The sequence below is a fragment of the Sebastes fasciatus genome, chromosome 21 (genome assembly GCF_043250625.1).
Source record: "Sebastes fasciatus isolate fSebFas1 chromosome 21, fSebFas1.pri, whole genome shotgun sequence".
Classification (NCBI taxonomy): Eukaryota; Metazoa; Chordata; class Actinopteri; order Perciformes; family Sebastidae; genus Sebastes; species Sebastes fasciatus.
The window spans coordinates 12,186,201-12,214,155 of NC_133815.1; the positions used below are offsets into that span (position 1 = coordinate 12,186,201).

The following is a 27,955-nucleotide window of genomic DNA, read 5'->3' on the forward strand; positions in this document are numbered from 1 at the left end:
ACAACTATTACAAATAGCCCCCTTTAAAATACTTGCCATACATTTAACGTTCCCTGTGAGAAAGATCTCATAGAAATGATGTGTTGAAAGCCACTATTTAAAAAAAATAAAAGTAGTAATACTTCATTGTAAAATGGTTCAATTACAAGTCCTGCATTGAAATTCAATTTTTTTTTTTCATTCAAATTTATTTGTGTAGCACCATATCATACAAAAGCAGTTCAGATTGCTTTCCATAAAAGCAAAACAACAACAAAAATAACAATAAATGTGCAATTAAACAGAGACATACATCCGTACATAAATACACATTAACAATACATATTCATACACACATACAAACAAGCATACTTTATAGATACAGTGTGTTCATTTAAGAAAATGCCAAGGCGAAAAGTATGGTCTTTTGTTTGGATTTAAAAGAACACAGTGTTCAAGCGAGTCTAAGATCAGCAGGCAAACTGTTCCATACTTCAAGTGCATAAATACTGAACGCCATCTCACCGGACTTAGAAAGTGCTCTGGGCGCATAGAGGAGATTTCCACTTTGTGAACAGAGAGTTCTGTTGGGGTTATAAAGTGACAGCATATCCGAGATGTACTGTGGAGCCAGACCAGTCAGTGCTTTGTAAACCAAAAGGAGGATTTTGAATTGTATTCTGAAAGAAACAGGTAACCACTGAAGGTTTCAGAGGACTGGAGTAATATGGTCTCATCTTTTTAGTCCTGGTTAGAATTTGTGCAGCTGATTTAATATGGATTGTTTTGTTTGGAAAACCCATAAACAGAGAATTGCGGTAATCTAGTCTGCTCATAACAAATGCATGCATGAGTTTCTCTGAGTCAGTTGTGAAAGAAAGCCTCTGATTCCGGCAGTTTTCTGAGTTGGAAAATGGTAACCATGAAAATGTACTTTTTAAGTACCTGTAAATGGACTTTTAAATTATCAAAAGTAAAAGAACATGTATATATCAATATTACTTTTGTGATAATGTGTAAGCTCTAGGGCTGGCAATATCAGCCACTTTGGTCTGGACTTTAACATCTCCAGAGCATGAAGCTTACTGACATTGGTGAACCCCTAATCTCTCCTCTAGCGCCACCTGCAGGTCAAAGTTTTCACTTATCATGGGAAATATCTCAACATCTACCACTACTTCAATTTGTCCAGTATTTTGGTTATGAACAAAACTTGCAAAACTAATGACATTCACATCTGCTGTATGTTTTCTTTAGTGTATAATCACCTGAAAATAATATTGTGTTTTCGTTAGCTTAGAATGAGCCATTTATATCTACATACGGAGCAGGTCCTCTTCACGGAGCCGGCCGCCGTGTTCCTACAGTAGCCTAGAACAGACAAACCAAACACTGGCTCTAGAGGCCAGTCGCGTTTTCATGTCAGCCACCGTAGTTCTCCAACACGCTTGGCACACGGAGGAGTTTCAGTTGGTTGCAATCTGCAACCACACCGCTAGATGCTGCCAAATCCTACGCAATGCACCTTTAAGTGCTAATTAGCAAATGTTAGCATGTTAATATGCTAAACTGACATGGTGTACTTCAGCATGTTAGCATTGTCATTGTGTTCGCATGTTGATGTTAGCATTTAGCTGAACCACTGCTGTGCCCAAGTACAGCCTCACAGAGCCACTGTAGACCAAGGAGGTTGGAAAGAGGAGAGGTCAAGCGACATCAACACATCATCTTTGGGGTACAACACATGCGAAATTGAGCCAATCGCAACGCACGACTGCAGCGCCGGTTACACTGCGCATGTGTTATACCCCATACCCCAAGACCCATGTCCCATCCTCTTTAAATACGCCTTGCTGTAGACTTGCTTTATTATTTTGTAGCTGGACAAGGTGGAGCTAATTTTACCTGTTTTTATATTAGGTAATTTAAACAAGGCATTGTATTTTATAAGCTCATATCATTTTTATATGTAAGATCTTAATCATCACAACATGGTAAGTAGTAAAGCTGTCAAATAAATAAATGTAGTGGAGCAAATAATAGCAGGTAACACGCTCTTAGTCACTTTCCACCACCGTTGAGAACATTGTGAATATCATTTCAACCTTGTGTGGTAATGTAACCTGTAGTATTGAATGGACTGATTGCAGTCTAACATATAAGAGCTGTCTCTTTGTCCTCTGCCTTAGGCCAACATTCAGACTGCCAGAGTTAGCAGACAAGGCACGCACTTCCTGACGCCAGCAGCACCACACACACACACACACACACACACACACACACACACACACACACACACACAATACACACTCCCATCGCCCCCATTGCCCCCTTCATTCTTACCCAAACAACCAAAGACACAACAGTTGCCCTGGGAACAATGTAAACCAACAACAACACGGCAGTATCATCACGGTGCATTGAGAAGAGGAGGTGGATGAGAACATACATGTCAGTGAGCACTAAATCTTTCATTTGAAGTCGAGGCTTGAAAGGGCTGGGCTCACCTCTGAAGGTTTCGCCGGCCCGATGCTGAAAAGAATGTCGCCAGTAAAAGTCTTAACTGCGCCCAATTTGACGCCTGTAAAAGTCTCCGCGGTGCCGATGGATGCATTAATCGAGAGGCAAATTGATGTGGTACAGTATTACAGTGGTATTACTGGAAGCAATTACCAATAGGCAAGTAGACTTCTGCTAGATTTATGGTATGATCACAGCAGTCATTACGCAGAGCATTGGCCTTATACTGGCCAGCGTACGGATCTCCAGTGTGCGTAAGCGCCTTAGATGACCTGAGCAGATTATCTGCATGGAAAGGAGCTGAATGGATGCTGTATTGTGGCTACTGTAGTCAGACACTAGCAAAAGATGTTAGATAGACACACAAGGATGATATCTGCAGATAGCGTTGTCATCTAGAATGACAGATAAAGGACTTGTGTGAATAGATGCATTGTGTATTATAAGTTAATCCTCCAACAGTGCTGTGTGCAGCTGTATCTACAAGAATAAAAAACAAAGTTACATTACTGTTCTCTTGCTCCTCTCCGCTGCAAAATCAAGATTTAAGAGACAAACAGTCAAGTGAGTTATAGACTTGATGTCATTATGCAGTAATTGGTGTGTAATCAGTAGTCAGTGTGTGCTTGTGTCGAGCTGTGCGTCTGTCTGTGCTGCTGTATCTATGTGTTTATCACAAACAAGCGGGGAAACAATGAACTCCGAAAGAAATATAGACCTTTAAAGTCAAATTGCTCGTACTGCAGCAACTCATCATCCCTCGAGAACTCGTTTGCATGATTTGTTTCTATTAAATTAAACTCCGTTGCTCCTCTATCATCAACATCTCTCCAGACTCTTCTTGTACAGGCACGTTCCAGTTTGATGGATCACTTAATAATTATTTTATAAGTGATTAAAATCATCATCTTGAACTGTAGATGGCAGCCTTGATCCTGCTGTTTGGATGTATGTACTGCGTAATACATGTTTTAAAAATATCTTCTTAAATCTCAAAGTATAATTCAACTACATATTTAGCAACAAATTGAAATTCATAATGAAATTTCCAACACACAAGACTGCAAGTCACTTTTCCAACTACAATGCCTGCCATTATAATGCATCAATACATCAGGCTCTGCTGTGTCTACAGTGACGTCCTAATCTCTGTATTATTTGCGGTTAGAAAGCGAGTTAAAAGGAGGTTTGCACTGAGGTCTGCGATAAGACTTTCCACAGGCCTCAGAGCTGTGATGTTACCATGCTCATGTGTGTCCCCATCTGATTCTGATCAGGCTTTTTACTGCCGCGCTCGGAGTCGTGGAGCCTAACAGGCGTATTTTTAGGCCAAGAGGGGAGGAGGGCGCTATTGAAAGCCGAGACATAATTATGAAATGTAAGTTGGAATATTGTTTTTATTACAAAGCCAAACAAATGCGTCTCTGCCGCGACTCACATCAAAGATGTCTGTGCGACGACTAACCGCCGAGTGGAGGCTTTGGTGCTTAATGAAAAACAAATGCTGGCTTGTATGTGTGAGGGCAACAGAAGTGTGAGGTCTGCAAGTGTCACTGTGCGTCGCCGGGTTGAGTATGTGCTGCCTTTTTATCTGTATATATGTTGCTCACACATGTGGGGCTCTGGGTGTGAGAGAGTGGGGCTTTTCACTGTACAAGGCATCTATCACTTAAAGACTATTAATTACAGCCCAGTGTTGCTTGGTGGGACGCCGTCACCGCTCATGAAAGAATGGAAAATGTAATTATTTCGCTTTAGATGAGACACGATAAGTCACAGCGCTTGATGAAATGCCTTGGATTCGGTGCGGTGGATGATGAAGTGTGTGCGTGCGTGTCTCCCCGCTCCACGTGTGGGGTAGCCCGTTAGATGATTCCACCCCGTACTTCTGTCAGCGTGCAGAGAAGGTGTATATTAAGTTATTTGTGAAGCTAATTATGACTTGCGCTCTGTTTTCAGCCCAATGAAGAGCAGCAAAGAGACAGTCAGTCCGTCGCTGTCTAAACAACATTAAATTACATGGAAACTTGGAGAGAGGAGCACACAAACACTTTGTCTGTGCGGCCCTGCTCCGCTCCGTTCTGGCTTCACTGTGAGTGAGTGATTGCGGCACGGAATTCCTCGTCGTTCGGGCCCTTTTGTTGGGATTGCATCGCTCGAATAGTTTCCATTTCTCCCCCCACCCCGTCCCTCCATCTACCCCCCAGTGCAGACCCATTTTTATTTATCTGTCATGTCTCATCGTTAGACAGAGGGGAGCACGCATGGCTGCCCCGGTGCCCAGGGAGTGGAAATGTGACGGGCTGACGAACGGGCGAGTGTGGACAGACGTTTGTTGTGTCTAGACGGAGGCCTGGGAGTCTGTCACGGTCTCAGGGTAAGCCGGTCTCGTGGGAGACGCACTATAAACTTATCATGGTGGTATTGTGGGTTCTATTGTGAACCTGGAGAGTTTGCACTCAGTCATATGTGTTTGACTAAGCAGACACGGAAGAGAAAAGAACACTTAGACACAGTAACTCTTCTATGTGAGCACGGGTTTGGGAATCCGCACATGAAAAGACAGCTAGGAGTCGAGATGAAAAGTTTAATTTCAATGACATACGTACATTTAAAGCGTAGCTGATCTGCTACTCATTGAAATATAGGTTTTATTAAAGGTACAGTGTGTAGGATTTGGCGGCATCTAGTGGTGTGGTTGCAGATTGCAACTAACTGAGTACACCTTGACTCACTCCTTTTTTTCCAAGACCGCGGTAACGTGAGCCGCCTAGTGCAAAACCGTGGTAACACCGTTCGCCTTGCTCAGAGGTCATCCTTACAATAAAGGCACTGACATAGTCACACCGCAGAGTCGTGCGAACTTGCACACGGTTCCATTCATACTACTACAGGGTCTGCGTTGGCCTGCCATTGCATGCCCTATTCCTGTTCCCGGCCTTAGTAACACTACTTTAGGAGCAACGGTAACATGGTTTTGCTCTCTGCGGCTCACGTTATCGCAGTTTTACAAGCGTGTTGGAGAACTACGGAGGCCTTCAGGTAACGTAAAAACGTGAAAGGTTGTCGCTAGAGCCAATGTTTGGTTTGTCTGTTCTGGGCTACTGTAGAAACATGACGGAGAAACATGGCTCCTTAAAGAGGACCTGCTCCCTATGTAGATATGAGGGGCTCATTCTAAGATAACGGAAACACGACAATTCTTAGTTTCAGGTAGATAGATAGATAGATCCCCTGAAACGTTACACACTGTTCCTTTAAATGGTGCACTCTACTCTGAAATATTTCTGTTTCTGTTGGTTTGAGACCACAAAAATCTATTTTTCTCGACTAAATAAGAAACAATTTCTGCGGTCATATTCAGGCCTGAGGCTTCTATTCATCAGTGTGATACAGTGTGAGCATATGCGTCAGAATACTCATGCGCATGTAAAGGCAGTCATTTACAATGCTAACACCCAAACCCCAACACATATTTATCACTTTAGCACTCCATACACAGGCCCTCCTCAGAGCGTGGTGTCGACACAGAAATCTGTCACCTCTCCCTCCCCAGTAGAAAGTTCAGAGTTGGATTCAGACCCCATGGCAGGGTGACATGGCTGAGATTCAGACTGCTGTTGCACAGATGGAGGACTGCAGTTACTCTTAAAGCCTGCGCTCCTTGGAGAGACAAGAAGATTTAAACGTATGGACAGTGGGGCAGTAGTATGGGGCACTTCTATTAACTCATCTGTATTAAGAAGCAAGCATACACATGCAAAAAACAGTTAGGCTGACTGGTTACTCATCCTTTTCCGTTTGCATCTGTGACTGTTGATATTATCGGGAAATGGTGTCCTCTCATTTGGCCAAATCTGTTGCAAGTGTGGAACAAATGTCGAAATGTCGTGACTCTTTGCTACGTGTTTCAGCCTCTGCTACATTTCATTCAGACAGTATAATCAGTTTTCTGTGTGGGATGCACTACAGACAAAAGCCTTTGTTTATCTCGCTGACCTTTGAGTTTCAGAGATTAGCTTTCACTTCCTTCAGACACTGAGGTCTTTCTCTCCATTATTGTGTCACGTTATATTGACCAGAAGGAAACAAGCCCAAGCGACAAAGCGGGAGTTGAGGTGACAAGCAGCTGTGTACACTGAGGTCATGTTCTCTTTCAGGGTCAGAGCCGCTCGCTGTTATTTTTTTTGCTGTTTCATGCACGCTGCAGCCTCGCAAGTGAATGTTTCCAAGTGTCAAGTAATGATTTGTATCACAGGCAGTGACCCGCAGAAAATCTGGCATGCCACATTAGTCAGTCGTCCCAAAAGAAGGGAAATGGTTAGAAGTGGGATTGGACGGAGAGAAAAGAGGAAAAGGTGAAGGCCCAAACGTGAGCAGTTCCCACGACCAGCAAATCGCTGGTGGCTCTCTCTGTCCCCACCCCCTCCAATGCATACCGTGATGAATGGGACATTTAATATTGCCCTGCTTAAGGGTATTACTGCAATGAATCTGTCCTCCTGAAAACACTAAAACAACACTCGTTCTCAGACGGCTTGGACACGATGTGAGTGATGTCAGTGATCAAAATGCAAGAAACTTCCAGACTTTGTTGAAGGTCTTGGATAGACATATTGATTTAGGTCTTTTGCCAATAGTTTTTGATGTTAATACTGTAATGTAGTCAGAACTACTCTAGTTAAGAGCACAACATTATAACATTTGTCAGTTTGTTGGCGTTAAGACTGAATGAACTGTCATTACTTATTGGTCAGAGGTTTTGTTAACTCTCTACATGGGAATCAATCTGCATATTGGTATTAACAGAGTTTTTTGACACTCAAAGGTGCTCAAGGTGCTAAATTCGATATCCATAGCACTAATATAGCATCAAACAACTATTTTGTATGTAAAGGAAAGTAGGCCGCCTGGCAACAGTAGCAAACACAGACGTACCGCCAAACAATCTTTACTGTCTCTTACCTCCAAGTCAGAATTACTTTCTGTCTCTCGGTGCTTCCCCCTCGGTCGCCACTCTTTCCATGAGACCTTTTTTTTTAGCTTTTACAAAATGATATCTCATATTCTTTTCACAGCCTGCAGCCTCTTCTTTCCCCATTGTGTTGCCTATTTAGTTCAAGGAATTTAATGACATGTGACTGTCCCTGTGGTCTCTCAATGAACAGTTGTAGAGATGTCTGTACAGGCGTTGAGAGGCAACAGAAATGCTCCCAAACCCTTATTTTGCAGCTTTAACCTCATGTTGGTGTTAAAGGAAAAGACGGGATCACCAAAGACAGTAGGATTCATCCTCTGGAAACCATGAACAAAACTTAATGGTAATTCTTTTAATAGTTGTTGAGATATTTCGGTGTGGACCAAAGTTATGGACCATCCAGAGAGCCACACTGCTATTATGGCTAAAACCACACAAAAAGTAGTGTTAAAACATGTAAGAAATTGCAGACTGTCATTCAGCTATTCTAATTATTTTTGCTTGTGCTTTGTGGTTTGTGAAAAAACTAAACTAAAACTTAATTAACACAAGACTGGTGTCAGGGTAGAGTCAGGAATCAGTGGATTAGATGGAAGCAGTGTGTTTAGGTGTCTCGTCAGATTGATTTCCTGACACCCAAAGGAGACAGGTGAGATTTTCTGGCTCTGTGCCATGCTGATGGATGGAAGGAGAGAGTCCTCATGAGCAAGTGTCACCCAATCTAATCCAGGTGATTAGTCATACATTCTCCTCTTTCAAGGTGTGAGGCCCATTTCCCCCCCAAACCAGGGACTAGGTAATGTGATCTTTAAGTGAAAAGTATCGGTGTTGGTTTCAAATGACTGACTAGACGGCGCACACATACACAGAGACAGGCACACTGTACTGTATGTACAAGAGCAGAAAGCAGCGAGAGGCGAGAATATACTGTATGTCCTGAAGGCGACCCCTCTCATTGGCAAAGCTCCTAAATTCTTCTGGTCTGATGTGACAAACGGCACAAATATTGTTATGGTGACCGGTCAAACATGTGTTTAAAAAGCTTGACCACTGAACTTAACAAAGTACATGTCCAGACACCCACTCGCTATTCATTCTCATAACACGGAAAGTACTGCAATATGTTATATCTCTTGAGGATGAATTCAAAACCAAAATGGTCTGGCTGATTCAGACCATCCTCTTTGATCCTCGGTCGTATTTAACGAACCGTTGACTTTGTATTATTCCACTTCACTGCTGTTCTTTCGTGAGTCTTGTTATGGCCGTGATTTATGCTTTCTTTCCCTATCATGCTAGTAGAGTGTCTATTAAAGAAATCTGTGTCCTGACGCTGAACATTTCATACTGCGATGTGATGGCGGATGATCCTGTTTAGACTTGCATCACGTCCAAACTTCAAACTTTTAATTGGTCCATGTGGAGAGCACTTAATCGCATAGGGAACAGCTGTGTTTTGAGATAAAGCAGATATCTCAGAAAATAGTTGGAAGGCAGAGAAAAGGAAAGTTTATTTAACGTGAAAAAAAAAGTGAAAAGGACATCTGCACCTGTTATCTGTATGTGTGTAAACACATGTTCACATATAACTGTTACGGCTGCAGACAAACAGACAGACTGAGAGTTTAGGATGAACAATGCTGGCGTCTGATACATATGGACTTCTTTAGAGGATCTATGTGTGTGTCCTCAGAGAGCATTTGCTCTGGAGGACACAGGGATAGATCAGACGAAACCCAACTTTCCAGCTCTCCATCTCCCTCTTACCGCTCATTCTTCACCACTGACTTCATTGTTCTTTGTCCCCTTTCGCCCTCTGCGTTTTAACGCACCCTTCCTGTTTCTGTGCCGCCATGATGCGGTGCTGTCATCGACTATTCCACATCACTCCTCAAAGAGTTTTGTGTTGATGATGCAAGTTGTTGGTTTTTTGTTGTTGTTGTGGACGTATGTGTGTGCAAAGCGTGTGAGGGAGCGCAGCAGCAGGATGTTTTTGACTGTTATGTGCTCGCTTTGCTCATTTTGGCACTGAGCAGACTGTCATCACCGGGCATCATATTGACAAAAGCGAGACACAAGTATGATTAACGACCGTCCTTTTCGCTCTTGTTTTCTCTCCCTCTTCCTCCATCCCTCCTCTTTGGCTTCTTCCCCCCTCAGAGGACCTAGATGACCTGAGGATGGAGGGTGTGACGGGCTTGGCTCCATCCGGCAGCAAGTTCAGCCAGGGACGCAGCTCCTATCAGCCTGAACCGCAGGCCAAAGTTACACTCAACATCTGCTCTAGGTGTGCCAGGTAAATGTTTCCACCTTCTCTTATCTGGTGCTTTTTTTAAAATAGCATTACGATTTAGAAAGGAATCATTTTATTTGCTTTTTTGCCAGGAGTTAGATGAACAGATGGATACCACTCACATGTCTGTCCGGTAAATATACCAGCAGCCGGTTGGCTCAGCTAATCATACTGGATAAATATGAGAGTGGTGTCAATCTTCCCATCTAACTATTGGCAAATAAGTGAGTTTCCCACAATGTCAAACTATCGCTCTAAGATGATATGAATTCAAATATAGTTTATAATTTAGTTACAGTAAGTTGTGGTTATTAAGGCGAAACACCATCATTGTTCATGCACTGATTCATTTTAAGATTTGGGCCTTTTTTGCTTCCTTAACAAGCCTTCTTTCAGACTAGTGGAAAGAAAACATCCAAAATACACATTTAGGTATTTATTTTACTACTTTGTCGATTTGCGTCTCAAGATTTCTTCTAAATTCACCAAAAGTTAGCATTAGATAATGCTTTATTTGCATATTTAAACATAACATTTCAGAAAACTTGTAATACAAAAAGGGGAAGTTTCATTGTGGTATCTATAAGTTAAATCCTTTACCCTATTCACCTGTAGTGTCATCAAAATTTAGTGAATTTTACAATACATATCTTTAAAGGCCGTTTTCTGAAAAATTTGTTTTTTCCATACTCTGAACCAGAAACCTCCACTTCAGCAGCACTTACATGCACCAAACTTATTCTATAGACTGAAGGTTTTTACTGAGGGTTTTTACATATATCATTCATAGCCCTATTTATAGAGCATTTCATTCCTAAAAACATGGTAAAATTGATTTTTCTTTATGGCTGTTGACAGTATTTTCTAATTTAAAGAGTGGTAACTTGTTGACTCTAATATGTCAACAAGAATTAAACAAGAAATTTGAACCTGGCTTTTTAAATTTATGCAAATCAGTGCATATATAATAAGATAATGCCTCATTTGCATATTTAAACATGACATTTCAGAAAACTTGTAATACAAAAGATAATTGCCATGTAAATAATCAACTGGAGTTTCATGTTGATATCTATTAATTAAAATGTGTACCCTATTCACCTGTAGTGTCTCCCCTTAATGTAATAGATTGTTTTCTTTCCATCATCCTATCTTGTTCTAGCCCCGGGTCATGACGCCTCCTGGTGCCCTACCCTCCATTCCTCCACCCACTCTCTCTGCATCTGTATCAGAGGCAGCATACCTCCACATTCAGAACGGAGCATAATATCACATCTGAAGTGCATATCGGTGTTGCTTGTTTTCACAAATCAGCCCGAGAACTGATAATCGTCTCACCTTTTCTCTCTTTATCACAGTTTTTCCTCTTCTGACACATTTCCTGTTCCCCCTGATCCACAGTGTCAGCGTCATGCTCACATTTCTGAGTGTTGGGTGTGATACCGCAGGCAGGTGTGGGCAGGACTCTTCCTTGATTCCAGTCGGAGATAAACGGGTATCTGTTCGATGAGACGCCAGGCACACATCTGCCTGCGTTGCTTCCTCTGTTTGGGGTTTGGAATTTGTTTGTTTCCTACTCTCCTTTCATTCACGCTGCTTATCTGTTTCGCTCCACACACAGGCTGCGGGATGTTGTCAGAGGTTGAATGGTATCAGTTTGATTTTTTTTTTTGCTGGCAGTTTATTGACTGGGTGTTTTTAAGCAAATAGCTTATATCTTTGGCTTATCATTGAGTCCCCGGGTCAGATCAGCGGCGGAGCAAAGCAGCATCTGTATCTGGAGTCGTTCTTGGCTCTTGCACTCACTTTTTTTCGTGACTGAAATGTCAGACATCTGTTCTCCTTCTCTGTCTTCCTCTCTCCTTCTCGTTCAGTCCAAATTCTTGCTTCGTCCTCTATAACCTGACCACAAAATCCTCCCCAAGCTTTATTGGCGTAGGAGTCGTGGTCTTTCATAGTCATATTTGGTGAGTGTAAGGGCCATAAACAGATCGCTAAGCTGGAAAAGTGTTGCACGCATGGTATGCCTTTCGTGCTATTCTGGAGACGCACGGAATGCAGGAGTGAAATCAGGAGTATCGCAAATATTCATGGATCCACGCGTAAAACATGTGTGTGCACGTCCTTGCACGCACACACACAGATAGTGAGCAGAGAGTGGAGGCAGAGGTCAGGGAGCAGTAAAGAGAGGGACAGTCCTAACAGAGACTGTATGCTGTGTGCATTAGCACTCCGCCTTGATGGCATTACCAGAAACACCTTTCAAACATGGCTCAATATGGGGCCAACCTTTAAACTGACTCCTCAGAACATGTGGCACAGTTAGTGCCCTTGTGTTTCACACATGGAGACAGTACCACTGTACAGATGTGACATTGCTCAAGATTTAAAGTTATTTTTTACAGTTGTTTTGTTACAAAATTGAGGCTGGAGAAGATTGAGTGGAAACTTTCTGATATTATATAACTCTCACAAAGGTAGCAGAGGGTTGCTTGGCCCTGTATGGATCTGTGAACACTGATTCAAGCTGGACAAGCATTCCTCACATACCCGTCGCCCCTCAGGAAAACATTAGAATTCAGCTCTTATGGGTCAGTGAGGTTCTGTGCATTACACTTCTGTTCGAAAGCGTGTACACTGTATTCCCTCCCTCTAGTTGTCTAAGCGGTCGAACAAGACTGTGCCACTTGGCTTTACCATGTACTGTACCACCCGAAGCCAAGGAGAGGTGACGCCTGCTTTCACACCCACAGCGTGAAGGCGACAACTCGGTTCCTCCCCAGCGAGCATTTATTAATTTCCAACAGCGCTCCTGTATGTTAGTGTGTTCAATATCCACCTGTAATGTTATACTGCAGGCCAAGTACACTAATTAACTACACAATAACATCATACAGACAAAAAATAATTTGTAATATGTGTATATTAGGGCATAAAACACTGACAAATATTGTACAGAAACCCTCACAGGTACTGCATTTAGCATAAAAACAATATCATAACAGGGCAAACTCAGCTGCAGTGTGTCAATGTGCTGACTTGACTATGACTTGCCCCAAACTGCATGTGATTATCATAAAGTGGGCATGTCTGTAAAGGGGAGACTCGTGGGTACCCATAAAACCCGTTTTCATTCACCTATCTTGAGGTCAGAGGTCAAGGGACCACTTTGAAAATGGCCATGCCAATTTTTCCTCTCCAAAGAGCGTAAGTTCTGAGCGTTATTTAGCCTCCTTCATGAGAAGCCATCATGATTAGTATCAATGGATTCCTCAGGTTTTGTAGTTTCATTTAATGCCAGTATCTTCACTCTAGCTTTAAAACTGAGCCTGCTACAACCTAGAAATCACAAGTTGCGTTAATGCATTAAAGAAATTAGTGGCGTTAAAACGAATTTGTGTTAACGTGTTATTATCGCGTTAACTTTGACAGCCTTAGTGTATATTTATTGCATAATGACATAATCACTTTTCTTTTTGAGCTCGCTAACCCCAAGCTGAAATGTTTCCCAGCCTTTAGACACCATTCTCCTCTGCTTCGTCCATGCCACCAAATAGTCCAGTCAGCCTGTGTGGCAGGTCAGGAAACACGCCACTTCCTCTGGTCTCTGAACTGGTCGGTTGAAGTGTAAAGCGCCGTGTGGCCTGTGTGTTGTGGGCATGTCTCTGTCCCCTCGGGACTCCAGCTGTGGTCACACCAGCGTTTCATCCACCTCCTTCATGCACCCGATCAGTTCTTTTAATGGCTATGTGCTCCTGCCACAAAACCTCCCGTGTGTGCAAACGCATCCCAGATCCTGCGCACAGTCCGGAGCAGTTGGTGGTGCGGTCCAAGGAAATGGATAGATCTCCACAAACCTCTTTTGGGCTTGTAGTTCTCATTAAATTAATTGCTTTCATATCAGGAATGCACTGAGGGGAATGGTAGTCAGGACTTGCGGCTATGAGCTGCTTTTGTTCAGAGAATGGGAATGTCTTCTGATAGTCATCTCGGGTACTCTTTAATGGTCTTATAAAGGCCATTAAAGAGAGGGAGAGACAAGACGGAGGATGTATAAAGAAGGAAAGAAATATAATACACTTTAAAAACCTCTGTTCTGCTTTTACCCTCATCGTAGAGGTAGAAACCAAGAGGCCCTGTGGCTGTGAGGGAATGCAGCCGCGCCATAAAAGCGCATGGATTGCTTTCCTTTGTCTTCAGCTAATGGTTGCGCCGATGACATGGAAATAGCATGCAGCGAAAGCATTTGGAGCTAAAGCAATTACAGTTAACATGGTATGATTTATAGTCGTTAGAAATATGCTTTAGAAAAATAAGTGTTTAATTCCATGCGGATGTTAGAGTGTGTGAGTCGAGTATAAAAGCAGTGAAAAGCCACGTGTAGCATGTTTATCTTCCTGCTGAGAAGGTATTTCAATCACTGTTTGTCTTTCACCCACAGTATACTTTCCTATCTGAGGGAAACTTAAATCTTTTAGTACCTTAAAGAGACAGCCAAATCTCCCAGACCCGCTTCCATTTCAGTCCAAACAGATATCTTTGGGGGGAAAAAAGCTATAGGGGCTTGGAACGCATCATGATAAAGAACAGTAACTGAATGATTTAAGGCGAAACAGAAGCTATGCGCCAGTTTTTGCTTCGTCTGTAAGCAGAGTGAAGTTCTGAAACAAGTGAGCCGTGTACAATTTAATCCATGCACCACCATCTGTGAATGCATTACTTTGGTTTCATGTCAACATTCTGCGCTAAAGATTATTTCATTTTGATTTCCAGCAGGATGAGAAGCTGCGATGAAGAGATACTGTAGGATTTGTGCCCCCAAACTGAACTCCATGATCTTCTTTTCATCCCAGGTTTTTGCAGATCATAAACTCACTAAACACTTCCTCTTTGACTCGCTTGTCTTTTCCTTATCTGACATTCAGTTTCCAAACATGCGTTGCAGTGTTGTGGCTGAAGAATGCTGATTTCAGAGCTGATTTAAACACACCTGACTGCCGATGTGTACAGCAGTGTATAATGTGTTACGTGTTGTCTCTAGGTTGCAGGGGGACAGTCTATCAGACGGCAGATCTGAAGAGGAGCACAGGCCTCACATATCTGAACAAGCTGTACCGGACATCTCCTGTAAGTTGCACAACACAGTTCAAATTCAAAGTTATTTTTTTTTTACATTTTTGTGGTCTCACGCTCTGCTCTGTCCTTTCTTTTCTTTTTCTTTTTTCCTGTTTGTGTGCGTGTGCTGTCTGGAGCAGCTCCATTGCCCGGGGTGGACACAGTGGCGGGACGGTTGAAGGAATGCGAGGCCTTGTCTCAAGTGTCAGGCTCTGTAAGTGTCCTCCCTACATCCATCACCAAACAATTAAGATCACTTTACAGCCATCAATTACCACGTCGCTCTCTCCTCCGCAGCCTCTATTGTCCGAGAGCGAGCGAGAAACCACCTCGAGCCTCTTGTTAATAGGACAAAACTGATCCATCTTTATGCAAGCATTTCAGCTTACACAACAGTTGATAGTGCTGTATAAGTGATAGAAATATCCCTATATCACTTTGCTTCACTCTCAGGGCGATTGTGTGCGATCTAAATGAAAAGAATATCTAGTGACATGGCGACAATCGAGGCTGATTTAGAAGGTTTATACAATAGGGCCTAAATTTTATGGGTTACAGGAGTGCACGCAGTTTTGTTCAATAGCAGGCTTGCGTGATAACCTCACATGCTTCAGGGAAGAAACCTATAGAGGCCTAATGTGGTACACGCCAGACTCAGACACAGGCAGACACTCACATGCTGTTAATAAAGCGGTCAGCTAAGACGCCGGTACCTTTTTGTATAATTACCGCCGCCAAAAAAGCCGATACCTTTTTTTATAATTGCCCAATCTAAGTGTTAGACAAGGCTTTTTTACGGCATGTTTTAAAGAAAGAAAGGGGTTTGGAGCCGAGGCATTGCTCCCGTGTGTGGAGCAGATGCAGAGAGGCTCCAGACTAACTGGGAGCAGACTTCTCAGAGACTGAAGGACCTGTTGAATCAAAGCTTGCAGTCGGAAGTCTGACGGATTGGGCCAAATAGCCAGAAAGTAGAGAAACTGTGCACCTTCTAAGTAAGAAGGTGCACAGTTTCACAGAAAATTAGAAGAAGATGGCAGTTTGATGTTAGAAGTTTTAACATCAAACTGCCATCTTCTACTAATTTTCTAATTAAAGTGAAAAGCTAAGGCTTGACCAGATGATAGATGATGTCAGTTTTATCACCGCGACACGTCTAACTCAGAGATTTAAGCTGATTAATTCAGCTTCCAGCTAAATCTGACATCCTTTTTACCGCTGACCTTCACATCCACATTGAGCCACTATTTTGTAGCTGCTTATATTAAGGGATCAAACACACTACATCTCCACAGGTTAAGCCCTGTCTGGCACGCTTAAAAATAAGGAACTAATGTGTCCCATATGGAAACTGCAAGTGCAAACGTCTCTTGTCATCTACTGTAGCTAATGTGGCTGTTTTGTGTTTAATTGCTTTAATGTTTGGCTGTCTTTGAAAGGCAAATGCAATTTGTAATAGCTTGTTAGTTTAACTGGCCCTTCAGGGGCTTGTGGGCCACAATCACTAAACGGTATGGGAAAAAATGTGATGCTTTTATGAGCTTATTTGGAAAAAACACAAAGGTTGAAGTCATACAGCATGAGAAATAACTCGGCCTCTGTAGCTGATTGTGTTTCCTTTTTTAAAATATTATTTAATATATCTCATGCATGCTACAGTACCTGTTTAGCTACATAATATATTTGTCCCGTGCATTGGTATAAAGGTGTCCAATTGTTTCTAAACATGTTTCACAGGTTATTAGTGTTAAAGAAAGGACGCATGCAACTTTCTCTCGGTTTGAAATTCTGAAGTCATTTTTAATTCTTAGCACATTTCATCATGCATGGCTGTCGTTAAATAATGAAGTATGCCTTGCATTGTACATTGCCCTGGTTTGGGCAGTAAAAGGTTGGTGATGTTGGAAAGTAAACACTGTTAATGGTTATCATTATTAGTCCGACAGGCCCCCTGCCTCTGCCAGCGCCTTTAGGTGATAATTGCCTCATAAAGACAAATACTTTCCTAAAGCAATCGCCAGAGCAAATTCTCCTTCTATAGTTTCCTTTGTAAGTGTTAAGTGATACGTTTTAATCAAATTTAGCTCAGTGCGGAGTTGTATGGGTGTTACCATCATAAAATCTGCCGGGGGAAACTGTTCATTTGTATGGTAGAAATAAGATAATTAGTGTGATGCAATGCCACGTGTATGATACAAGGCAGAGCCATTGTGATGGTTTATTTTTGTTTCCAGGGGAGTTTTGGCAGAGTTTCAGCCGATGCACTGTATGGCTTTTTATATTTGGCACCAGTCTGCTCCCCACACCTCCACAGTTATGCATGCATGGTTATCATCTGTGCAGATCTCTGTGATTTTAGAGCAGAGCTCTAGTGCAGTTTTATTCCTCCAAAGGTTTGTTTAGGATTAATAAATTATGCATGCTATGCCCTAAATTATTGTTAGAATAAAACAAGTGAGCTGTGCGTGCTTTTCAATATGACATTTTCCTTTATTTACTTATTACCTTAAGACAGTTAGAGTTGTGTTGGAATTCTTATCACCTGCAATTGCAACAATTATATCATTTAATTTCAACATAAAAGAAGTTGTAGCGGGTGGTACCACGGATGTATAAAGAGAATTGGATACAGCGTTGGTGGCAGGCTGCGTTCATTCCTGTGAGAGTTGCTCAGTGGAACACAAAGCCAAAATGGCTCAACTGCCGTAATGAGTAATAAAGTAGCTGGATCATCCGGCAATCTTCCGCATCCATTAAGCCTATAGAGCAGGCGCAGTGGCGTTTCCTTTAATTCTGCCTCCTAGCCCTCGCTCCCGCCGTGGTCTTTTGGTCTCATTCACATGAACTGGAGCAGGAAAATATCTCTGAATAAGGGCTATTCATGCGTATGTACTGGGAAGTTGATACACCACAAAAAAATGATCCACTGAGTTACAGACGTCTCTTTCCCAATGTAAGTCTACGAGAAAAAGTATTTTTGGGCCCAATGGCATCACATGACGGACACGGACGTTGTAGTACCACCGTTTAGCCACTATGAAAATTCGCTTCGAAGCCCGGCGCTCTTCCTGGGGGCTTGGGGACTGGTTGCAAAAACATCCAAAAACTCTGGTGAGACTCGCTGCCAGACGATTTATCCTAACCGTAACCATCTCGCGAGAGTTTCTTCACCTTCTCGACACGACCGACATGTATCTAAACCTAAACAGTAGTCTTCCTTCACTGAGCGTGCTAAAGAAACGTCATAACTAAAAGCTAGTACTGTACTGTGCTAGTATTTGTTTTGAGCGTTCTGCTAAATATGAGGGCTGTGTATTGGTAAGAATTTGTTGGCACAATACGTAACATGATACAAAGGTAACAATTCAATATATTGCGATATATTGTGACACTGTAAGCAAGGAGACGTATAGCAATTTTTAAAATCAAATTCTAGATAAACTGTCATTGTATAAAGAAAGTAAAAAAAAGTTTACTTTTTTATGCAATCAAAACAGTGGGTATACAATATTTTCGATATTTTCTTACACCCCTACACTAAATATAGCGACTAGTTTGAAGGCTTTTGGTTGTTGATGCATATCTCATGTTTATCTTCAAGATTATTACTCCAATCCTGCTCTAATTCTCATTATGAGTTCCTGCAAAGAGTCCTCTCATTTGCCCTTGACTAGTTTTCACCCATTTGCACTCCTCTTGGCACAACACTTCATTTTCTTTCTTGGCTGTTATTCCACGACTGAAGGAAAGACAGTACGTCACATAACCTGTCTTTGTAATGCTTGAATAACTGTGTTATTGTCAATATCCTGTTTGCTCTTGGCTGTGCTAACTCAGTGGTTGGGCCAGTGAGCCTGTGAGCCCTGTATACAGTCCATAAAGCCATTAGGTGATTTGTGCTGTGAGCCAAAACAACAGGAACTCATTAAAAGTTGAGTGTTACTCCTCATATCCCATATCCTCCCATGGCTATGCAGGCTAGAAGGGGAACAGCAGAACCATTTATATGGAAAACATACCCCATCTCTTGTATCTCACAGTTAAGTTTAGAGGAAAGATTTGTACTTCTGTTTATCAACAGTTTAATACTGTATGAACTGTACATAATGCCTTACATTTGAACATGATTTAAACAAGAATATGACTGTGGCCTATGCCCATGTGCTGTTGAGATATGATCTCTCCCTGCATGTTTGAAAGGTTCAGTATAATGAAAACCTGTGTTGTTTTGGTTAGAATATAAACAACCCAGTGTTACAATACTCAATGTTCTCTATCTCCAGAACGTGCAGATCAAATCCTTATGCCGACAAGCTCCCATCTGCCAGGACTTTGTCCTCTTCACTCAGACATCAACTCATCCCACACCTGAATTGATAAAAGCAGTGCTGGGCTACATCGTGGAGTGTAAACTGAGCTCATGAGATATAGTCTCAGTCTGTCTTTGCAAAGCTAAACTGGCAGTCATCCAGAATTCCTAGAAAAGTGCAGTTACATTTATATGTCTCATTCTGTTTCTATCTTTTTTATTGCTAGAGGAAGTGCTTTAGTAGTGATGAGTCATACTACCGAAAGGAAAGCTTAGTCTTTTAAGAGATAAAAAGCCATTAGTAAGATGGCTGCTAAAACGGAATAGGGACCGAAAACACATGCCATCCAATAATTACTGATTGATCATGCTATTTATAGACCCAAAGTAGGCCTATTTCGGCACCCTAGCGCTACTCGCACAATTGCATATTTACTGCTGCTTCAAGATGTTGCACATCGTGCCCTGAGAAGGGAACGCATCTTCCAGCACCATGTAGATCTATTTGCAGAGAGTGCCGAGTACCACTTGGGACGCTTTAGGCTACCAAGAGCTGTCCTCATGGAGCTTTGCAATAGTTATGAGCCTGCAATTTACGAGGACTATGGGATTCATTATTATACGAACACAGGTGCGAACAATTCTGCGGTTTGAGAGCACGTCATGAATCTGATGTAGACTTTTCTTGGGACCTTTCTCAAGAACAAATTTAAGAAAAACGTAGGAAGATATTTGTGAACGACCATATAGAGACAGACCTGATGGGCCTAAAAAATCTGAAATGAATGCTGCTCACCTAGTGTTTCTATATATTGTTGTATATATGCTCCAGTGTGTGTTGTTGTGTATGTATTAGTCCCATGCTACTCTGTCTGACCACAACAAGAGAGTCCATCAATTGCACTGTTGCAAAGCCAGCAGTGGGCCCACACCATGTTTGAGGTCTGCGACTGCATGCACACATCCCGAACAGCTCTTGTTGTGCGGAGGACCATGTTGAACCAAACCCCAGATTGTGGTGATTATTACTGCTGACCACACACGTATAGCTGCACACATGCAGGCTATAAAATATTTAACTCCAGACTCCATCCTCTCTCCCTTTCTGTCTTGTTTGCTCTCAACATGGAATCAATTTTGCAAGAAACAAGATCCTTGTTTGTTAGTTGGGCAGAAGCATCACCAGAGGGTTTTTCCCCTTTTCTCTTTTAGGTCTTTTAGTTTTGTCATACTGGGAGGGAGATTATACAACTGGGGTTTTGCGCCACTGACATTAAGATACTCATAAGTCATTGCAAAATCACAGTCGCTCTTTATTTTGGAGATGAAAAGGCATTCCTTCTCATCTCTTTGTCCGTGTAGATTAAAGCATCCAATCTAAGCATCCAAACAAAGGAGGAAAAAAAGTTTGACTCATTTGCGCTCATGTCATAGTTGCTGATAAGTACAATAGTACAATGTATGGTGAAGGGAAATGGCTTTTCATCACGTCATTGTGTCTCCTTAGCGTGCAATCAAGTCCGATTTTGTTTTGTTTTTTTGGGTCTTTTTGCCCCTATGTACTGTGTAGAGCCTTGCTGATTTGTACATGATTTTTTAATATGGTACTTTGTACATGTTGACATCTTCCAGGTGACTTTGTAAATATGTATGCCTTCACCAAACTTGATGTAACAACAGTCATAATCTGATTGTAATGTCTGTTTATTTATTGATGTTATCTAGGGAGGTGTATTGCTTGCAGACTCAGTATATCCTGTTTGTTTGCTCGTCCATGGGACTGTACAGTACCACCAGCCTTCTCCAGGATATATGGTCCTGATTACAGTAAAGTCTTTCCTGTAGTGGACAGAGGAGCTTGAGGGCAGGAGAAATGCAAAATGTTAAATAGTGGACATTGCTGATAAGAGTAAATCTCCATATGCCACCTGGTCTCATGAAGCAAGACTGGGCTTTCTTAAAGGTACAGTGTGTAGGATTTGGCGGCATCTAGTGGTGTGGTTGCAGATTGTAAACGACTGAGTATCCTTCCGCTCACTCCTCCCTTTCCAAGAATGCGGTAACGTGAGCCACCAAGTGCAAAACCGTGGTTACGCCGTTCGCTTCACTCAGAGTTAATTCCTACCATAATAACACTACTTTAGGAGCAACGGAAGTCAGATGGCGGCTGGCGGTCAAACAGTTTTGCACTCTGCGGCGTGCAAAACTGCTCACGTTACCGCAGTTTCACAAGCTGTTGGAGATCTATGGTTGCCTTCATATAGAGCCAGTGTTTGGTTTGTCCGTTCTGTGCTACTGTAGAAACATGGCGGAGTAACTTGGCGGACTCCGTAAAGAGTACCCGCTCCCATGGATGTAGAAAGAGAACTGGATACAGCGTTTGAGACGGGGCCCCGTTCATTCCTATGAGAGTTTCTCAGTGGCGCATGAAGCAAAAAAAACTTGACTTCCCAGTATAAAATCACCCGGATCATCCGGCCATCTTCCAAGTCCACTGGGCCCATAGAGCAGGCGCAGTAGCGTTTTCTTTAACCCCACCTCCCAGCCCGCTGTCCAGCCGCATTCTAGGGCTCATTCACATGAATGGAGGAAGGGAAATAACTCTGGATTTGGCTATTAGTGCCTTATACAACTTTTAGGACCTAATGATTTAAATAAGGGCTATTCAAGTGTTCGTACTGGGAAGTTGATTTACCTAAAAAAAGAGTATCCGCTGATTTACAGACATCTCTTTCCCAATGTAAGTCTATGGGAAAAAGTATGTTTGTGCCCAATGGCATCACGTGACGCACCCGTTAGTTGTAATTCCACCGTTTGGCAATCAAAGCCCGGCGCACTCCCTATGTATTTATGAAGGGCTCATTCTAAGCTAACGAAAACACAATGATTTTTAGTTTCAGGTAATTATACACTACTGAAAACATAGTTAATGAATAATATATTTCTGCTAATAGATCCCCCTGAAATGTTACACAATGGCCCTTTAAGGCACCACAATAAAGTTTTTGCCCAGTGGACCTTTTAATAGAACCAAGGTGAAACCTTGACTTGGAGCTACACAAGAATTATAGCTGTAACATCTTATGATATAACGACCTACAGCATAATAACGATTGTGAAAATGCACTCGGGAAACTTAAACTAGGGAGCTGTTGGTGGCCTTGTTTGCCAGAGCTGAGAAGACCCAGAGAGAGAGACGGACAAGATGATGTCATGCTGTTGGATTCGGGGGGATACCACCAAAGAGAGAGACATAAAGTTGGGGAGGGGATTCAGTTGTAATGTTCAACCCGCCGTGCTTCTTTATGAGGGCTGTAATTAAGGATTGGCTTGTGGTGTTGTGGTTCTGCTGCCACAGAACGCCTCATGTATCTGACAGTCGCAGAGATCAATGCCACGGACCCTGGGAATCATGTTCTGTCATTTATCAGGGGATAGCAACTTTACTTGTTTTTCACCCTATCTCCTCTTTGGAAACAGACTTTTAAGTCCACTTTGAATCCTGAAAATCATAAAATGAGTAGCCTGCTATATCCCAGGTTTGTCTTTAAATGCTGTTGGATGGCTGCACTGTATGTATATCACCAGATCTCCCAGAGCCTTACGCTGTGTCAGCACTTTGTCAAGTCAACTCTGTCTCTCATTAAGTGCGTAGCACATCAAATGATGTAAGCGCTGGCACCGGCCGTATCATAACTTAGTTACGTCTAGTGTAAACCAAACTTTACAGGAGGAGGAATTATGGCTGACAGATTTTATTTCTCACCTGTGCTTGAAGCTCATGTGCACTTGGTCCATCGGCTTAACAGATCATCTGGCCACTTGTGTCCCATCAAAGGAATAAATAGGAGGATTAGGCTTGCTGCCATTACAGCACTTGGCAACCTGAGTCAAACAGGTCCCTTTCCAAATCATACACTTGGCTAGGAAGGCCAAAGCAGCCCCTATAAGTGATCCAATCTGGCTTTTTTAGAATTTATTTTCTTCCATATGCTTTGGAATATGAACATCTTTATTTTTTTGTATGTACGCTCTAAGAGCACCATCCCAAATGGCTGATTTATTGTTCCTTAACTGCTGGTGCAAGATTTGCTGCCGTCAGGCTCTTTGCCAACAGACTAGTGTGCATACAAGCTCCTATAGATTTACTGATAGTTATACAAAAATGTCCTGAACCACTACTGACAGTCTAGCGTCCCGTATTCACTAAACAGAGTGCACTGCATGCTCTCTGCGCTTTCATCTACACTTGCTGTGGTTTCTTGTGTTTTTCTAAAGCCCATAAAATAATAATTGGCCCATTTTTTTCCAGCAGATATGGCTCAGATATTTCCAGCAATAGCTGAAAATTATATAAAGAGTTAATTGAAGGGTCTTTCTTCTAATGTGACTTTCTCTCTTTTCTGTTCTCCTCGCTAACTAGCGTCAGGCTGTCTGGGAGGCTGATCTGAAGGCTGTGAGAGGTGGGAGCTCTGTCGGGCAGACGGGCCTGCTACTGGGTGACTCCCTCTTTTCTAAAGAGCTGGAGAACATGGGCAAACAGCTCGCTGGTAGGCACTTCTGTGTGGTGGGCATGTATGTGTGCATATATAAGTTTGTCTGTGGATTTATTAGTGGCTTTAATGACGAAAGTCACATCAAATACTTTCTTTGGAATACAACACTTAGTCTAGACTGTGTAAACATTCACACACACACGCACACTTTGAACTACAGAGACTTATGAATTAGAAAGGGGTTTAGAGCGCTCTTATGAGGTGTGGGAGGGGGAGAGTCCAGCTAAAGAATGCGCTGCTTTTGGCCAAAGGATTTTCTCGGTTAATTAAAAACTGATCTTCCTGCGAAAATGTGTCAAAACTAAATAGAAAAAAAACTAATTAAAATAATTCTTGCATGCCATGAATTTATCTCAGCTCCAGCTCTGACAGGTTCAGTCAATAGCTCCAGCTCTGCTGAGTCATTTGGAAGCGATCGAAGCTGAACTGCGCCGGAGACTGATTTGCTCTGACAAAATGGAATTTGCGTGGCATTTTGGAAATCATTACTAATGTAGTTCGAGGCTCATTTTTTGACACATGTGACGTCTGGGTGACTCAGAGGCTGCTTTTTTTGTGTATCCAGTTATGAATCAGATGAAAGCCTGCAGAGGAGGCCAGAGGGAATGTCGCCATTTACCATCATGTGTCGCCCACTTGTTTGTTTATGCATGTCCTCCCACTCTGTTTGACAGCGTCGCTGTGTGTAAAGACCTCGTACGCGCCTTCACATACCACACTTATTTGAAGCACATTGGTCCTACTTAGTGAACCTATAACTGTCACCCCGACAGTGGTCGCAGCTGCTCCCATCTTCTCAGCTCATCCGCATATCGCTGAATACACTGGTTCCCTCCGCGCCTACGGAACAACAAAACAGCACGCTGGTGCTTAGAAGGCTCTAAAAGAGGACTATTTGTGTTAACAACACACTCAGTTTTGCCCCAGGTCCTCAGATGGCATTAATTTCTAGTTGTTTTACGCTGAGTTACTGAATATTCAGGCCGAGGGCTCCCACCAGGCAGTTGAGTGAAGCTGTTCAACAAGCTAATTCAACTCTTTCAAGCCTTTATTAGCTGCTAATACTTTCCACGTTTGGAGCCTCACTTTTCATCTTAAATCGTTACCACAATTATGTGGTTGTGAAACCACCCCTTGTCTGCCTTTTGTGATACTGTGAAGCTCAGTGTGTTTTTTTTTTCTAATACAAATAGATTACTGCAGACTAAATTGAATTGAAATTGAATGAAGTTATTAAATAGAGTTTAATTTGAATGCAGTTTCACCAAGGGATGGATATTGTTTTCAAATGGTCTATATTGTTACTGATACGATGCATTGGTTTTGGGAATATGAACATATATAAGCCCCTTTTTCCGTTTTACAAAACATGCCAAACTGCTCAATGCATCGGTGTTAAAAAAAGACTTTTGTTCAGAAAAGTTTCCTGATTTAGAGCAAGAAATAACTGATTAAAGTAGAAGTAAACAAGACTAAGAATCAATCAATACTTAAAGGTTAACTTTGGTATTTTACAACTGGGCCCTATTTTCCCATGTTTTTGTGTCTGAGTGACCAACGGGGACAACGATCTTTAAAATTGGTCCAGTATTGAGGGATAACGCTGCAGACGGCAGCTGCAAAACGAGCGTCAATGTGACGTTACGTCCATTAAAAGTAGTTGTTTTGGCCACTGACAGGCTCAGATTGTTATTACAAGTGTCTGACAACATTATGGAAAGGACCCTACAGAGAAATAAAACCTTTTTCTTGTCTTTCACTTGATCGGTTCTGTTTTTTATCGTGTCCAAGTCCCGCTCAAGGAGAAGTCTCGTTGTGAAATCTGAATGGCCGTCTACTCTGGCTCAAATAAATACGGGCGGCAATCGAATTCAAACACCTCATCCACATTGTCGAAATCATCTAAATATTCAGCCATGATATTGAAAATCTAAAAAAAACTCTGCCTGGCTGGCACTCATTCCACTATTCCACTGTTTTCTTCTGGCAACACGAACAAGACTTCTCCTTGAGCGAGACTCTTTGAATAATGTCAGACACTTATAAGAACAATCAGAGCCTGTCATGGCAAAAACAAGCACTTTTAGTGGATGTAAATGACGGTGCCAGCTTGCCCCAAAGCACCATATTGCATCCGGTGAGCAGCTGCCGTCTACAGCACTCTCCCTCAATACTGGACCAATTTCAGAAATTGTTGTCCACGTTGTAAAATATCAAAGTTACCCTTTAATTTATCTTTCCAAGGACAGTGGTTAGTATTTAAATTTATTCTGGCAGGCAGTATTTTGTATTGTTTTAAGCCTGCAGATGAATTACAGACAAGCGCTATGTTATTAGCGCTTTCGTTTATTTTCAGAGGAGGGACCTAATAAAGTTTGCATGAGTTCTGAACGGTTGCATTGCGTGCTATGGCCCTGTAGTCTCTCACCACGTGCAACCGCAGCTTGATCAAAGACTTTAATAGATGAGATCTGTTTCTATTTCTTCTTGTCTCCTTCTCTCTGTCTCTCTCTGTCTCATTTTCTCCCCCATCTTTCATTTCCCTGTCTTTATTACTGAATCAAAACTTATCAAAGGTTTATACCAGATGGATGTTGATGCTCCCTCTTTGATCTCTCGGAGCCGTCATTTCATATCAGTGTCTGGGAGATGGCTTCTAGTATCTCTGTGTTAAACACTGCATAGAATTTCAAAATAAAGCTGCTTGTAATAGGCTACTCATTAATGCCAGGATGTGAGGGGAAACAACCGGTTTACAATAAAATCACGAGCGGAGCAAGCATTTACAGAAGGGGGGAAGATCTTCACAACAAAAACATGTGGTGTTAATCATTATACTGGTAAATAACTTGAGATAAAAATATCAACTTTATGGGGAACAGATTACTAATAAGATATCCTGTTTACGATATAACTTATAAGATAATATAATAAGACTTGGTGTGGGTGGTTATGGGCTTTAACGTCATATGAAGGAACTTCCGTTTACACCTATTTTTCTTCTGTATATAATAATTTTTTCACTGTCATCCAGCAGGACTTATGGTCATCACCATGCAGGCTATCAACCAAAGCTTCTCTATGGTTTGTAATGTTACATCCTGCAGTCCTGCCACTGCCACAAACTGATGTCATGACATGCCCTGAACACCTCACAAACTTAATTACCTCCAATTTTCAATCAGACTCAGGCCAAGAAAGGCCAAGTTGTAACTTGTATCTTTAGTTTTCCTTCTATTATTTAGAGAACTAACATGTGTAGAACGCTCCAGGGTTAAAGCAACGCAGACACAATGCACACATGCAGATTATTGAGCACATGGGCAAGGCACTAAGCAGTTATGTGCTCTGCATTGCATCTCGCTATAAAGGTTGGCCTCCATACAATCAGAGTTGATTAAGCACAGAAACAGCAATCTAATTATGCATGTCAGAGCTATAAATGTTTTTGATCCCTGAAGAATTGTGTACAAAACAGTCTGGAATAGATTTCCATCCAACTGTGTCTCAAAAGTATTGCAGACGTTTTTCGGCTGTGCGTGGATATTTGTCAGTGAGTAGGAGCATATGCTTCACATTTTTGCGTTGGAAAAATGCTGTTTGTGTAGAGGAAAAGCACATTTTGCTCAAAAACAAGGAAGTAAAGGTTTGCGACACACTCGTCATGCTTCCTTTTGTTATTTATTTAACGTCACACGTATGCAGTTTTCCCGAAATACTCGCCCCTGATGAGTCATTCCTGAAATTATCCCTCTGAAATGATAACTCCCAGACTGGTTTGTTGAATTCCGATTTGCCAAGATTTTTAACAAAAGCATAAAACATGGAAAAAATGACACAGATGTTGATCGCAGAAGTTGGCAGCGTCACTTCTCTCACAAACAGAAATGTTTTTGAGACTACCAGTGAGGCAAACAAATGAGTTTCTGTCAGGAACGGGAACATTTTTTTTACCCTGCTGTGCTTACTGTATATCAACTTGGAAGCTTTTCTGACAGAGGAAGCTGGATTCACCACAATTTACAGGGCCTATAAATATTGTCATCATTGCCCAGAAGAAGGATTAAACGGAGCAGTTTCACCCACTTTAATGCTCAGTAAAGTTTGTGAATCATCAGTCTTGTAGGACACATACTAACCTCATAGCACAGCCTGTGAATGTGTAATAAAAAATAAGCCTGACTTTATCTTGGAATCACTTAGTTCAT

At 42.0% G+C, this 27,955-nt stretch overlaps 1 protein-coding gene across 3 annotated transcripts in view; it reads left to right on the plus strand.

Moving 5' to 3' along the window:
- The window catches only part of c21h8orf34 (chromosome 21 C8orf34 homolog), a 73,250-nt gene that overhangs the window by 33,296 nt on the left and 11,999 nt on the right, over positions 1-27,955 (plus strand). For 2 of the 3 annotated variants that reach the window (XM_074622001.1, XM_074621999.1), the window contains exons 8-11: positions 9,638-9,773; positions 14,812-14,897; positions 15,026-15,099; positions 23,615-23,741. In XM_074622001.1, the coding sequence (XP_074478102.1) occupies positions 9,638-9,773; positions 14,812-14,897; positions 15,026-15,099; positions 23,615-23,741 (423 nt within the window). The remainder of the gene's footprint in view (positions 1-9,637; positions 9,774-14,811; positions 14,898-15,025; positions 15,100-23,614; positions 23,742-27,955) is intronic. The other variant, XM_074622000.1, reaches the window with a different exon arrangement.